This window comes from Rhea pennata, chromosome Z, assembly GCF_028389875.1.
Source record: "Rhea pennata isolate bPtePen1 chromosome Z, bPtePen1.pri, whole genome shotgun sequence".
Taxonomy (NCBI): domain Eukaryota; kingdom Metazoa; phylum Chordata; class Aves; order Rheiformes; family Rheidae; genus Rhea; species Rhea pennata.
The window spans coordinates 41777800-41794132 of NC_084702.1; the positions used below are offsets into that span (position 1 = coordinate 41777800).

Here is a 16333-nt window from a genome sequence, read left to right on the forward strand (position 1 = left end):
TTAATGCTTGTTTAGTGCATTTGTTTATGGGTGGGGATACCATTCTTCAAAAAAAACTGATTTTGGTTTATGTGAACATGCAGAACTGGAGTTTGCAGCGATTCAGGAACTGATTGACAACAGAATGAGGCATCTGTGCTGGGAGCGTGGTGGGAGAAGGGCAGGCAGCACTAGTCAGAGGGTGCAGCACAGGACTTGGAGCTGTGGTGGATGTGGTGCAGCTTTTTCATTCCTCTCTGCTGTCGTGAGGCTATCAGAGGCCTTACTTTCCCCGTGGATTTTTTTTTTTTTTTTTTTGGTAAAGAGCATTGAAGTTGAATGCAGCCCAGTAGCAGTAAAATGGTAATATGACCTGATGAAGTATGTGGCACAGGATAGTAACTCTTCAACTCTTCAGGATGACTAGAAACTCTAGAAGGCTAGAGTAGAATAAAGGTGTATAGAGTTCCCCCATTAGCAGTCATTACAGCATGCCAGTAGATAACTTACTCTTGTCTTTATGCAAATATGTTGATTATTTTATGGTGCTTGGGTTTTCTGATAAGCATATCTAGAAAATTAGAACAAAAATAAGTCCTGTGTATATTCTGTTATTCATATGCAGAACGGCATTAAATGGAATTGGATTCCCGCTTTAAATAGAATTTAAAAATGCTATTTTAAAATTTTGATCTACTTTCTCAAACAAATTTCCAGATGGATATTATGAACAATTTTAATGAAAATTGAAGTTTTCAGTAGAATTTGATCAGTTTTAGAGAAAGCATCACAGCAATTGAATTATCAATGCTTTACAGAAAGAGTATGCACCTTTTTTTTAAAAAAAAAAAAATACAATCTTTTGCCTTCCATCAGTATTGCAGGAGTAAGTAATGTTCTTCTATCAGTCATCAAATGAGAAGTTAAAATGAATCAAATTGGAAATACAAATTTTAAATGATGAAAATTCTATTAAATCTTGGGACAGTTATTTTGGAGATGTGGCAGATCATCATTATGTAGAACTTACTTTTTTTAAAAAAAAATGTATGTCATTTAATGAAAATATATTCAAGCACAGTTAGATGAATCTTAAAGGAAAAATAAGCACTGTCACAGAACTATGATGCATTGCGATGTGGACTCCATTGAATTTGCTACCTAAAACACCCAGTTTGCAATTGACAGGTGGAAAGAGGTAGCTTGACTAGCTTGTAGGGTAGCAACATATGAAGATATCTTCATTTATGTCACCTTGATAGGCAGGGTCTCTGCATTTCCTGATTATAGATGCTAAAGAAATACACCACAACACCTTGCGAGGCAGGAGATGAGTACATGAGAATTGATAATGCGCACGCTTCTAACGCATTCTCACACATTTACTTTAAATTATTCCCAATGAATATGGAAGATGTGTCCCTCTGGGCCTGCCAGGGACTGGGCAGCTGCGACAGCGAGGACGAGGCCCTCCCATTCTGAAAGCTGCGAGCTGCCCTCGCGGTGGAGGCTGGAGCAGGGCTCTTGCAGGCGCGTAGCAAGAGATGCAGGAGGTCACGGCCCTCCCAGCCTTGGGCTGTCTCGCAGCAGGCAGCTGGTGGCCGGCAGCGTGGGAGGAGGGAATCCAATGCGCAAGCCGCAGGCAAGCAGGCAGCATGCAGAAGTGCGCTTCATGGGCACGGGGCAGCAGGGCCTGTACGGAGAGGCTGAAGAGGCTGCTTCCTCTTTGACTTCGGTCATCTTGCCAGAGCAAAGCTCAGTGAACCCCAAGCCTCCTTATTCTAGCTTGTGCCTCCTTCAGAGTATAGCTCTGAAGCCTGAAATGACTTCAGCAGTGCCTTGGCAGTGTTCACACTCTGGAAAGGTTAGCTCTGTGTCATTAGAGTGCATGACTTGCAGAGGGTAAGATGCAGAAGAGCCCCAAGATCTGTGCAGTGAAAGGCTTGTTTAATGGGGAAAGAAAGAAAGAAAAGGCCCCTCTGTCTCTTCAGGCAAATGAATTCTATCTCTGTCCCTCCCATGCACGTCAGAACCCATCTAAGAAGGGTTCCACTGTTGTACTGTTTTTCTGGTAACTCTGTCTTCAGCTTTTTGTAGTATCTCTTGTCTGAAAGATCATGTGATAGTTCAGTTAATTGAATCAGATTATAGACAAAACCAGGTCTGTTACTAACACCTTTGATTATGAAGAAGGAAAACATGAAAAATTCTTCAAAAATATTGTTTAAACTGAGCTTGATTGGCTTCTAAATCATGAATCTGCTTGAGGACATATTTAAATCTCTGAGAAATACCATGCTATCCTTTACTCCTGAACAAAAGCAGGGGAGGAAAAAAATGTCTAGAGAACAACTTGAAAATCTATTTGGAAATTACCATCTCAAGCTGCTGACTGCATGGATCAAAGCTCTAAAAAGACTTGGACAAATGCAGTGGAGGCTAGAGTCAACTGGAAACAAAAATGTGGGATTATCAAGGTAAAAGTCAGGGAGTAACAGAAATAAGTACTTTAAGAAGCAGAAAGAGAGGCCATTCACATTTATAACCCATATTGCAGGGAAGGGTAACCAAGAAATTAACACCATCATCAGGGCAGAGAATGAACGATGAAGAGAGTCCAGCGTAGGGCTACGAGGATGATCAGAGGGCTGGAGCACCTGCCCTGTGAGGAACGGCTGCGAGAGCTGGGCCTCTTCAGCCTGGGGAAGAGCAGACTGAGGGGGGATCTTATCAGTGTGTACAAGTACCTGAAGGGAGGGTGTCAAGGGGACGGGGTCAAACTCCTTTCAGTTATCCCACGTGACAGGACAAGAGGCAATGGGCAGAAACAGAAGCACAGGCAGTTCTGCCTGACCGTGAGGGGGAATTTCTTCCCTGTGAGAGTGACAGAGCACTGGCACAGGTTGCCCAGGGAGGTTGTGGAGTCTCCTTCTCTGGAGATCTTCAAGGTCCGCCTGGATGCAACCCTGTCTAACATGCTCAAGGTGACCCTGCTGAGCAGGGAGGTTGGACTAGATGATCTCCAGAGGTCCCTTCCAACCTTCCAACAATTTTTCTTTCCTTGTTCTTAAAAACATCCTCCCAAAAACTAAATCAAACCCCCAAACACTCTACTAATCAGTACTTGGAGCCAACTTCTCCCTATGACAGTGAAACTGTAACTGTCTTACTACCATGCTGAACAGCTGAAGTAGTAGAAAAATCCTGAAACACTATGACAATGTGACTCTCCTCTTTTAAAGTCTTAAAATTAGACTATTTCTTTCTGAAAACTTTTCAGTATTTAGTTCCTTACTGACATTTCTCGAGAGTCTTGCACTTCAAGCAGTTAGTCGAAGTACAAGACTTATTAAAACCATAAGTTCTTGTGTTCTAAAATTGCAGTGTATAATGAGCTTAATGTGCTCCAAAAATGTATACAACACCTGACTTAAGATAAACATTTAGGTTGATGACCATCTGAGAAGTTAGGACTGTTAGAACTGAGGGTTGGGTAGTTAAAGCGCCTCCCTTATGTACATAGACGCAGATCACAAAATCATTTGCAGTGGTGGAATGGAACCAAAAATGCCGGAACTAGTGACTAAAGTTAAAGGGTGTACCTTTATATTTATTTCCAAAATTGTATCTTGTATGTACATTGATGGAGATGATCTGAATGATGTTGCTCAAGTAAAACATATGAAGTAAAAACAATATAGTCTAGGTAAATAATTCAAAGTATGGCAAAAAAAATAAAAAGGTGACAAGGGAAACTGAAAATGCTTCAAATCAGATTTATCTCAATGAAGGCAAGATAAAAAAAAAAAACCCTTCAAAGTTAATTTTTTAAAATAGCAATAAATTTATATGAGAAGATTTGAGAAAAGTTTCAACTAACGGAAGAAAGTACTATAGAAATAGCACTGAGAAGATTAGTCAGAAAACATGTGATGCTTCCTCTGTTTGGAGTGACTATAACAAAGATAAAGACAAGATGTCTCCTCTGCTGAAAGAGAACGCTGCCCAGGCACTGCTGAAGTCATCTGAGGCTTGGCATGAGCTCGAGCTGCACTCTGAAGGAGGCACAAGCTAGAATAAGGAGGCTTGGGGTTCACTGACCCAGGTCTCTCTCTTCTGTGCTTGAACGGCTTCACCTGTTCTTCAGATACAGAGCAAGAATTTTGTGCAGTTTTCCATACCATCCTTTAGAAACTAAGTGCAAAAACCCAAGCTGTTTTTAATGCTGGTGGGATTTGCTTGTGTGGAGGCTGGCATGGTACAGGGGAGGGTATGTCAAAGAGGAAGCAGCCTCTGCAGCCTCTCCGTACAGGCCCTGCTGCCCCGTGCCCATGAAGCGCACTTCTGCATGCTGCCTGCTTGCCTGCGGCTTGCGCATTGGATTCCCTCCTCCCACGCTGCCGGCCACCAGCTGCCTGCTGCGAGACAGCCCAAGGCTGGGAGGGCCGTGACCTCCTGCATCTCTTGCTACGCGCCTGCAAGAGCCCTGCTCCAGCCTCCACCGCGAGGGCAGCTCGCAGCTTTCAGAATGGGAGGGCCTCGTCCTCGCTGTCGCAGCTGCCCAGTCCCTGGCAGGCCCAGAGGGACACATCTTCCATATTCATTGGGAATAATTTAAAGTAAATGTGTGAGAATGCGTTAGAAGCGTGCGCATTATCAATTCTCATGTACTCATCTCCTGCCTCGCAAGGTGCTTGTGGTGTATTTCTTTAGCATCTATAATCAGGAAATGCAGAGGCCCTGCCTATCAAGAAGACTTCCCAGGTCAAAAGCTGTGACCTCTTCTGACTTAAGAAGAGGTCTTGTGAGGAGTAGAAAAAGAGTGATAGCCAACCTAACAGCCATTTTAAGTGTGGTTGTGTGCTGTGTTTTTGAATTTCATTATTATAATAATCATTTCTGTGGTGTAGGAAATACCCAAAGCGTATGGATATCACAGAAGTGATCATTGATGTTCCCTTGCTCAGCCCCGCTGTTTTCTGTGAAAAGTTGAAATGCTTTACTGTAGGTAACGTAACTCACTTGTCGTATGGTAAATCTAGTTGCTAATAAGCTGCCTAATGTTAATATTAAGATACAGGTCGATGAATATTTTTAATGAAATTGATATGATGTGAATCCCTCTATGTGAACTAGTTGCTGCCACTTTACAAAATATTGTTTATGACTGAAGGATCAATTTTAAAGCATTATTATATATTAATTACATTTCTGAAATCTACTGTTCTTTCAATTAATTTATGTGCTTAGTTTAATGTCATCTAATGTCTGTATCATCTTCACTGAACTTTGACTCTTGCTTTAGGCATTTCTCATTATAGTGTGCATGCACACTATAGATTGCATTATTATACCAAGTGAACATAGTCACTCATCTTTATAGGGTTTTGTGGCTCAGTATTTCTATCTGTATGTTTCTAAATTTACTGCCCTGAATTACAGACAAATGCTGTTCTACAGACTGAACCGACACAACAGTAGGTAATTTTGAATAATTTTCATAATGCTTACATGTTGCATCCTTGGGTAGGTCTTAGGTTTATTTACTGAGGTACACAAATTGAAGTTTTCCATTCACTTTATATAAACTCTAGAGTTTCGAATCAGACATGCAAGAGTAATCAAAACAAAATTATATGGCGTGTGGACATTTAAGGAGACATGCTTTTTTAGTGCTCGTGATAGATAGTAAGGGAGTATATGTTTGCTTTTATGTGCTCAGTGAAGTCCTTACCTACTCAAAAGGAAGCACACTGAGCTGAAGTAGTTTCCCATAAGACAAATATTTCAGTAAATTATATATAAAAAAAAAAAGACTGCTCGCAATCAAGATCAGTTCATATCTATCTGTGACTAAGCCTCAAAGTGCAATCTAGCTGGTAGTTACAAGGGGAGATCCTACTCACTGAAATTTTAGCCTCTGTTAAGGAATTGCTCCCAAAATAGATTTTGAAAGATACATATAAATTTGAGGCAGGTACACTAATTACAAAACCAGGTAAATTAGATGTACTTTCAGGCATGCTTCTAGAACAGCATTTGTTGATCAGAATGTGTTAGCGTAACTTGTATTAGCAAAAGCCAAACAACGCATCTACCAATGTGTCTTTCATATTTGTCACCTGAAAAATCAGTGCAGTAGATAACAGCCCAGCAAATAGAGCAGCTGTGCTGTGTAGAGTTCTTCTCAGGAACATGGGTGGAGAATTTTGTGCATGTGTTTGCAAATGTGTCACTGAGCAGTCCTCAGTGGGGGGGGGGGGGGATTGAAAATGGGTTGGCCTGTCTGCTGTCAGTGGAAGCAGAGGGGAGGGAAGGGGAGGAGATGAATTTGCACAATTTGGTTTGTACTTTTGTATGATGTGTACTTAGGGCAGACTGTGGTATTTTATTTGTGTATGTTAAATCCTCAGTTCTGAAAGTATTTACTTCTGTTGTGCAATTGTGTTGGGGAATGTCTGCACATACAGAATTGTGTTAATTTTAATTCCTATCTGTTTGGACATGCATTCCGCAAATGAAGGTCAAACTGTTTGTGTAGATGAATATTGGTAAATACTAAACATTGTTAAGTAAAAGATCTCTGCTTGAATGTGCACTGATCAAATTGAGGCCTGGCTGGTTGTTTGCCTCAGGGGAAAAGAGGTGCTTGTTCTGTGCTGGTAAAGACCACCAAGAGCTTGGATTTTAGAACCCTGAGCCTTACCGCTTTTAATGCTAGAAGGAGGTAAAAACTGTATTGGTATTTGGTCTTTTCTGACTTGAGATGGGGGTAGCGGCAGATCCTTGCAAGAACTAAAACTGTTTGCAGTGAGAAAGCACTCATTGGAGACGGTTGCCTCTGTGACGGATCTGTGAGGTCTGTGATGGCTCTACTCAGCCTTAGTTGTGTGACTCTGTACAGTTCTTTTGAACAAAAGTTTCATCTGTACTTAGTAATGCTCAGGACAAAATCCTGCAGTTCAATCTCTGAAAATTCTAGGTAAATGGTACCATCTGGGGGCATCTACCTGAGCACCGGGATGCTGTAGGGCTGGTCTGTGCATGTGCAGTTGCTGTGATGGATGTGTTCAGAGCTGCTTCTCCCTGCACACAAGCAGTAGAATGGGGACTTTCCCCGTTCTGGGGGCTTTCTGTGCTCCAGTGTGCTCCAGCCCTGATGCACAGGGAGCACTTCCCGTTGACTGCAAGGGCCAAAGCTACTGGATAGCATGTAGGGCGTGGGTCAAGCAACTCAAGGGCTTGCTAGCAGTACAACCCCTGCAGTCGTACACCTGCCAGGGAGATCTCAGGAGCATAGTGTGTGTTCCTGCCACTGCTCGTGCAACTGTGTCATCCCCTGTAGCATCCTCCTTGCCTTTCCATATTCTAATGAAGTTCCTTGTGCAACATTAGAAACCTTCTGTTCTTATTCTTGTTATCTCATGCCAATGTATAAGCCAAATCATTAACTCATTATCAGGTGCAACTTTCCAACAGACTCAACAATCGGGGAAAAATATAGGAAAGTGCATCAAAAGACAACAGCTGTGTTAACCCAAAGTTTTAAGCCTTATATTTTTAAGCAAGGGCTCATGAATTCATCTGCCTCTTCCTTAGCATCTGTGAGGTTGTAAGAGACAGTTTGGTAAAGGCAGCAGATTGGATGATTTCCAAAAGCGAAGTTCCATGGTCGCTGTCCAGATTAAAAGAGATGGTGCTGCGTTTTATTTTACTTTTAATAAATTGCCATTTCACTGCCTACACAAGTTTTCTTTTGAGAGAGGGACTAATATCCTACAGGGATTGATGTTACCGTACTACTTACTTTGTGTTTAAATTCATTGCTGACCTCAATTGTGGATCTGATATGGCTTTCCCTGCTGTGTACAATACAAAGGAGAAAATTAAACAATATCACAGCAGAAAAACCTCACTGGGACTAAAAAGCAGTGAGCAGTGTGGAAAATCTGAATTCCTGATGACTAAATATGCAGTAACGTGAATATATTAAAACATAGTACTCTAGGATTTTTAAAAGAGCAATTTCTTTTTGATTAAAGAAATACAATTAAATCAAATCTGTCCTGAAGGTTCTGGCTGTCATTTTCTTTAGCCAGTAGAAACCTGCCTTTCTGGTTTATGAAGCCCTGGTGCTAACATGTAAAGCAAGATGTTATGACTCATTTGAACAATTCTTTGTTCTCTCTTGAAAGTATTGCCAGTGATATTTTCAAATGAACTTACTGTACTGGGGTTTACCCCTAAGAATGCAAGCTGCTAGCAAGTCTGAGCTTAATGCCAAGCAGGTTATATAATTTTTTCAGTGCTGTATGCTGTAGATTAATTTCATTCATGCTCTTTGATAGTTTTATTCTGCAGTTTTGGTGAATTATATTTTAATTCTATTGGTGAAAATAAGGCAGCTTTTTTTTTTTTTTTTTTTTTTTTTTTTCCTGAATTTGAAGAAGTTTGAAGAGAACATTCTTCCAAAGCGGTAGAAAAGTGCATTTCAAGACCGACAAGTAGTCTCCTGGGGTTTGTCAGCAGAACTGCTTTCCAGACTCCAGCTGAAGAACCAATTTACTTGCATAAAACACTAAAATCAGTTGGCTTAAACTGAGAACTTGCTATTTGAAAGTGAGCCTACTCTGGTTTCAGCAAGACTCTGAGATGGGTCTGAAGAATTTTCCTTTGGTGAGATGTGAGGCTGAGTAGAGTGAGGTGAGCCGCTCATCTCCGCAGCGGCCCGGTAGCAGGCTGCCCTGGGTACCCGCAGGGATCGCTGCGGCCTGTGCAGTGCCTTGGTGAGGAGGGCAACGGAGGCAATCGCACACTGTTTTGGCTGAGGTTGGCCAACACATTGAGCATCTTAGGGCTGTGAGCGTGGAGAACGCCAGACCGTTGTAAGTGAGATGGTGCTGCGCAGCCTTTGGCCACAGCTGGATCGCTTGTTTCTGCAGGACCTGCAGTGGTGGAAATGTTACCTGAGCTGTGTTAAGCAAATAAATTAAGATATATTTGTTTTCTCTCTTAGCTCAATCATAGAAGTAAAAACAGTTGAAAGGCTTTTAAACATCATTTCCATTTATCTCTGAAAGGGAAAAAGAGAAGCTTTAATTTCCACCAAACCAGGTGTGAAATGTGCTGATTTCTTAGGGATCATGCTAGCTTTAACCTCTGGAGGAGGAAGGTTGTCCCAAAGACTCCTTATTTAATTTGAGCTCATTGCCGCCCTAAGCTGGCTAAAAATGAGTAATGCCAGCCAGGTTAGCTGAATGCTAAACTGGTGTGGAGTCATAGAAGTTAAACTCTAGGATTTTAGTTTCTGTTTCAATTTAGTCTAGTATCTTTGATTCCCAGGAGGGTGTATAATTGCCGTAAGATACTTGAATGGAAAATGGACTGCTTCATCTCTTGATCTTTGTCCCTGAATTGCTTTTTTTTCTTTTTTTTTCTTTTCTTTTCTTTTTTTTTTTTTTTTTTTTTTTTTTTTAAAAAAAGCCACACTGGAAAGACTGCCTGATGATATGAATCATTCTAGTGGTCAAACGAAAAGAGTAGATTTAAGCTAATCACAGAATTTCCGTGTGCCTTCAGTAGGCCTTGCCCACCTTCCCTCCATAGGCAGTAATGCAGACAGCTCTGATTATACCTTCTGAAAGACTTTACTGACCCTTTCGAAGCCCCATGGCTCTGAACAGCTGACTGTGGATTTCCTTCCATCTACAATGTTCTTTTTACATTTAGCCGAGTAGAAAATGTTGCAATAATTTATACCTCAATGGAATCACTTACAATTAAGCGTAAGGCCTTTGGAGTCAGGGCTGCTTTTTTGTTCTGTGCTTTTGTGGTGTTGGTTTCTAAAGGACACTGGTGTAGTCTTGGGTTCCCAAGATACCATTGTAACTGTGTGGATGATGATTAGAACAGTTATTTCTGATGCTGAAGATAGTTGTCTCTTACACAAAGTGTGAATATGAATAACTGTATATGTTTTCAGTTAGGTAGATATCTCTCCTGCCTTTTTGGATAACAACTTATAGAAAACAAGATAGGATGGTTACTGCTACTATCTTGTGTCCTTTTTGCCCTGTAATTTAGCTTGTCCTTTTTTTTTGAGGTGTGGTTTTTTTTGTTTGTTTGTTTGTTTCTGTGTTTTTTGCTGTAGTGCTCCTGGCTGTCACTTTATAGCTGAGAAGGTCTGAATCTTGTCTTGTGTTGTTTTTACAACCTAAGTTCAGTTTTTATTGAGGATAAGATCACTGTACTTCTGTGTTTTACCTAAAATACTAAAGTGAGATTCAGTAAATTTCTGCTAACCGTAATTGTATTTTTCCCCCATTTTTTTCTGTTATGTGGCTGACCATCAAGTCACCCTGTACACGCTGAGGAAATATGTAATTCCAGTGTAAATAGCCATATGGTAGCATTAGACTGTCCCATACCAAAACCTCTTCAGGAACTGCTCCTGTTTAAACAAACATATATTAATTTAATTGAATAGCGTGAATAAACAAGTTCTAGCCTACCAGAGATGTTTATCTTGCCTTTACTTACTTAAAGTTCAGTTGGCCATCTGAAATTATTGTACTGACCCTGCCTTGGTGACTGCACAAATGTGTCTACTCAGAAAGGAGGAATGCATCTTCACAGTCATCGTTTGACTGATATTTCAGTAGCAGAGCTAAATTAAATAAATTTAGTATCAATATTCTTTGCCATTTTAGTTGTGGAATTGTGATTTTTTCCCCCTCGTTTCTCTCATGCTTTTCCTGTAATAGAAAGGATTAAAGCAGATAGGAATTGGTTTTTGAAATCCATTGTAAATTGGTAATTGGCGACCCGTCTTTCACATGTGTGCACTATTCACTGTTCTGCCACCATTTACACAAGCTTTTTACAGATGATTTTGCTGCATGTGCAGGCTAAGCGTATGCATGTACATAAAGCAGTTAACCAAAACCTCGTTATGATTTATTTCTGTATTTTTCTGTGGAATTTGGACTATAGTAATTAAATGCTTTAATTGATTCTGAATCAATTCTGGATCGTTCAGTGTAATTATTCTCAGTTTTCCTAGTGTGTGTGTTGTTGACTACTAGGGAAACAAACAAATAAGAGGCGTTCAGGTAGCAGTAGGCATTTTATAATATGTTGTCAACAGTACAGCTTTGTTTGTGATACTGTCCCCAGTATTGTTTGCAAATACTAGAGTAGACCCTTAATGAGGTAGTATTCAAGAATACAGTGAGATTATTTGATTCAGGATGTTGGATTTCTCCCACTTCTATTATCAAAAGCATTTGAAGTGAAAACAAACTCCAACAAGAGTAACAATGGAGTAGCTAATAATTCATAATTTATGTCTTAAGGGCAGACTTTTGCCTCCTGATCTTCAGTGTCAGTGTTTGAGTGACAGGCTTGTGCTTGAAGGAAGAACATGATTTCAGACTAGAGATATGCCCTGGGGATTAGAAGATTGATCAAAGAACAGAAAGTTGCTAGAAAATCTCTACATTCATTCACTAGCATTCTGTGCATGCAGGTACTCTTGAGTGGTTCCTTTTGTGTCTATTTACCTGCTGACTACCTAACAATATTTACAGAATGGCTGATTAATCATGTGCCAGGACAAAATATTTTGTTGTATATATAGCTGAAATTTTGGTTTAAGGCAGCGGGAACTGCCTCTGCCTTTAGACAAAGCTTACTGAATGCATGAATGCCACTGAACGTAGCTGACAAAGGCAGAACATCTTTGTGAAAAGACCCTGTAAATTCTTTCCCACAGAAGTCAACGAAAGGGTCGGTTGTCCTGGGCTACGTATTTCGTCACTTAAACCTAGTGGAGATAGATTACTTTGGGCTGCGCTACTGTGACCGAAGTCATCAAACGGTGAGTAAAAGACAGACCAGATTGGCATTTCCATCTGTAAAATTTACCCTATTTTGACCTTTGCCTGTAGAGCATTTAATTGTCATACTTTCACTAACTTTTACTATTTCATGAAACAGTCAGTTTTCCAGTAAAAATTTCCTTGTGTTCATTTGCATAAAATCTTGGAATAGTCATTAATGTTTTATATGAGAGCAGAATCAAATCCTACATTCTGCATGAGATACTGAAAATAAAATGAAGGCGGTATAACAAGTAACAAATTGTCACAGTAAGTAGGGTTAAAAATTTTTCCATTTCTAATGTTGTGCCCTGGACTCAGTGCTTAGGACATGATACTTCCTGAGTAGGAATTCTCTTTGAACCTGCTGTAACTTACTCCAGGCCCAGCCAAAACAGGAATATCTTGAAAGCAGTGTCCCCAAGTGTATCAAAAGCTGATTTACTTGGGCCACTTACTGATCTGCTGTCTTAGAATGTAGCTCCCGCTTTGAAGGAAGCGTTTGGCTGGCAGGACATGTTGGCTGCTCATTTACTCAGAGCCCCAGCGGTCAATTTTGGCTCCACTTGAACTGCTGCTGCGTCCTCAAGCCAATACCATGAAGAAGGAGTCCCATTTGACTGACAGAGGCTCTCCACATGTGGAGGGCTTTTTCCACCATGAGATCACAGTCTTAATTGGGCAAGAAAATAGAAACTGCATTGAGATGTTTTAGGGCCAAAACATTTAAGCGATGGCCCAGTATTTTGGGGCAGTGGTATCCGAAATGACTTCGCAAAATGGCTTGTGAAGCATTACTGCAGTCAGAGAGGAGGAACTGGGAGTGCTCAGTAAGAGGACCAATGCATAGGGTGATCTTTATATTGCTTTCATTTTGCGAAAGGAACAACGCTTGTCCTAGAGGTAAATGATGCCAAGCTGTTACGCTTTTAAAGTCGGATGTATTTTGGGAATAGGTACAACACCCTGACCTTGAAAGATGTCACATTTTATCTAAAAATGATAACAAATTATTGAATTGACCAAATGCTTTCTAATTTCTTCTGATCAGCTGAAGTGGAATATGTAGTGACTGCAGTTGTAATAGCTAGAGACTATTGCTTGCTGCTAGGAGCTGCAGGCTGCCCTGCTCACTAGCTGTTTATTTCTGTGCTGTTGTCTAGACATTTATAAATTCAGTTCATTGATAAAGCTTCAGGCTTTTTAACTTAAGTTTCATTACATGGAGATGAAAGTCAGATTCAACTATGAACTGAAGGGCAGACTGTTGAAAACAGCATTTTTGATTTCCTGAGGAAACATGTGAACGAAAAGCAGGTAGCTATTTTTTTCTGTCAAGACAGTTCCCTTTTCTTCCTGTAAAGATAAATTCCAGAGGTGTACACAGTGAGTATTAAATGATTTATCCAGCATTATGAAAGTAAGAGAAGATTACATCTCTTCAGTAAAAGACTTGACATGTAAAGGGGCATTCTAGGATGTATTCTGCTAATAGACTAGCAGATTTGGGTGTATGATAGTATTGCATTTTTTATTATGCTAGTGTATATGAGCTGTCAGTCATAACCCCATTAACTCAGCCTCTCCAAAAGCAGCTTTTTTGCCTTTTCCTCTTGCATCATACTCTAGCTGTATAATTCTAATATTATCCTTTTTCTCTATTTTCTGACCACTAAAATCAAGAAGCCACTGTGCATAGAATTTATTGTGGATTTTGAAGGTGTTCATCCCACTTCCCTAGTTTTCCTGCTTTTGTACTGACGCCAGCCATGGCGTGGGAATATGACTTGTGCCAGCATGGATAAGGTGCTACACTCTCTCTCCGTGTAGAGGTCTTCTGACCTGTGTTTTGCCTGGCTTCTGTGTTGCTGAGCAGGTGTCTCTTAAGTGTGTTTGTATTCCTGGTCTCTTGATGGAGCGCAGCGTATCCCCCACTGGTAGGTTTTCTTTACCGAGCAGTCCCAGTGCGTGGGAGAAGGGTGCACATAGAAGCTTTGTCCTGACATGCTGCTGGGAAGCAGCCAAATGTACAACTGGAGACCCAACTGTGGGCTGCGTTATGGAGTGCACCTGCGCTACTGTGTAGACACTGCCGCAGTGACCGACTGAGTTTGTGCTGCAGGCTCTGCACCTGGGCTCTGTCATAGCAAATACTAAGAAAATGCCCGTTCCTGTTACGTGCCTGTATATAGGTAATTAAAAGTTGATGCTGTTTAACCTGTGAAGTTCACAAATGACTACTGTGTTTAGTTTTACATGTTTTATGCAATTGTTGCTAGCTTGCTATTTTTATTGAAATATTTTAGGTGTTAAGAATAGCCAGTATGAAGCGAAAGCCTTCATGAAGCAAGCAGCGCCTTGCTCTTAAACTGTAAACATATATTGAGTTGCTCACTGAATACTACTAAAACTCTGTGGACTATTGTGGGAGTTAGTCCTGTACTGGCTGTCAAGAAACCCCAGATTTGAGTTTTGGATTGGCCAGAACAGATTTCCTAAAGGAAGGAAAAAAGGTTACCTTGCTAATCAGTTTTAAAGCTGTGATCTTGAGTTAGTCTCAAAGAGAAAAATGTGTCTGGTGAATTGACCACCTATTAATATACTGGTATTGATCAGAAATATTTTACTATTCAATTTGTTAGGTTATTTGTGGTATTATATGTTTAACTGAGCAATGAACAAAATAGATTGGACAAAACTATATATTTTAAAGAACACAACACAATCACAAAATAAACTTTTTATTAAGGCTTTGAAATAACTTGTTTAGTTATTCTTCCCATTATTCCAGCATACCTCAGCACTTCAGTTGATTTCGTGTTGTGCTATTGAGCTACCCCTTATGTGGAAGGTATCATAATTATTTTATTAGTACTTTGGGTCTAATCAAGGAACAGGGTTTCACTGTTTTATGTAGGAAATGAATGCATAACAATAAAGTCGTCTCTTCCTGAAAAACTAACAAACTAATTACCAAGTGAGAGCGAATAGCTAGATGCAACAAAGAGAAGGACAGAACAAGGTAACCGTGGACAGTAGGATAAAGCATAAATTGGAGGACTCCATTCCTAGGGTAGTAATTTGGTTGTATTACCTGAATTTCTCTGCTGACGTCCCAGGTACCTCTAAACTCTTCATGTTAAAGAACAGTATTTGATTTGCAAAATCCAGCACTTGAAAGTTAGAAATTGCCAAATTGACCATTCTCAGTGAAGTACTTGAGCTATGTCTATCTTGTGCTCTGAGCAAGGCAAAAGTCCTAAGGAAAAACAAAGTATTTGATTTATAATTTGAAATTATATCAGAATGAACAGGAGAGTTGAACTAATGCTATAGGATGTCGATAGTGTTTCCTACCCTTTGAGTGCTTGTACTGACACACCACACAGCTCTTTTAACATAGTATAGTACATTTTTTGGTATAGATAGCTTAAATGAAAAATAGTTTAGTTGATTGTCACTATACTTCTCTGTGCGTTGTCATCAGCCCTTCACTCAAGCCTTTTGCATTGCTGCACAAGCTGTTGGTGCTTCAGTCCCACTGAGCTGAAAGCATGTACAACCTGTATTTTCCACTGTGGATGGTCAGCTGGGTCCTGACTGACCGGGCATTTTTTGTCTTTTGCCTCATCTGTCAGCAAAGTGGTATGTTGTGCCCCATCTGATATTCTTGGGCAAGACATGATTGTGAGAGTAGATGCTGTAGATGCTGAAAATGGCTTAGGAAAGTCTGTCCTGCCTTTTACTTTCTCACCTCTTTAGTAATTGGGAAAACAGCAGACTTGTGATTTCCTTCTCCTTCAGTGGAGGAAGGACCAAATGCCAGGTAAGTCAGTGTTAGGAGGCCCACACAGGTCCTCTGCTCATCTTACTTCTGGTTCCCACCTTCCTACGGCTCCCAGGTACTCCCGCATAATAACTGCTGCTACTGCCTCTTTGGCATCACCAGTATACCTCAGGAGAGCGGTGCCAATTATTATTGTGGCAGGATGCCATTATTTTCTTGCCACATACAAAGGAGGGAATGGAAATGGCAATTTTAACACATTATATGTCAGGAAAATTGAGCAGAATTTGATGAGACAAAGGGCACCTCTGTAGCCTGAAGGCATTCCCTTGCTAAATCACAAAAGCATGCTGAAAAAAACATGCTATTAGAGCTTCTCTTGTGAAAAAGATATTGAGATTCACTTACTGCAGAAAGCTAGACAACTGAAAGCATTGTAAAGATCCTTTGGTAATAAAAGTTGGTTTTTACTTGCAACAACTGGACTGCATTTTACAGTCTTAGGTTTGGTCAGATTGCCGCCTCGCCATTCCCAACTAAACTCTCGTGCTACAGCTGCTCGGCCTAACGCTGCGGAAGCACGTCCGTACTGTACAACAGGGTGTGATGCAAAGATCCACCTCTTCTTCTCTGCTGTAGTGCTAACCTGAGCTGTTAAATTGCTAAATTCACAAGGGGGACAGCGTAG

General features: G+C 40.6%; 1 protein-coding gene across 5 annotated transcripts in view; it reads left to right on the forward strand.

The window, feature by feature from the left end:
* The window catches only part of EPB41L4A (erythrocyte membrane protein band 4.1 like 4A), a 139402-nt gene that overhangs the window by 41923 nt on the left and 81146 nt on the right, over positions 1-16333 (forward strand). For all 5 annotated transcript variants that reach the window (XM_062600577.1, XM_062600578.1, XM_062600579.1 and 2 more), the window contains exon 2: positions 11753-11857. In XM_062600577.1, coding sequence (XP_062456561.1) covers positions 11753-11857 — 105 coding nt within the window. The remainder of the gene's footprint in view (positions 1-11752; positions 11858-16333) is intronic.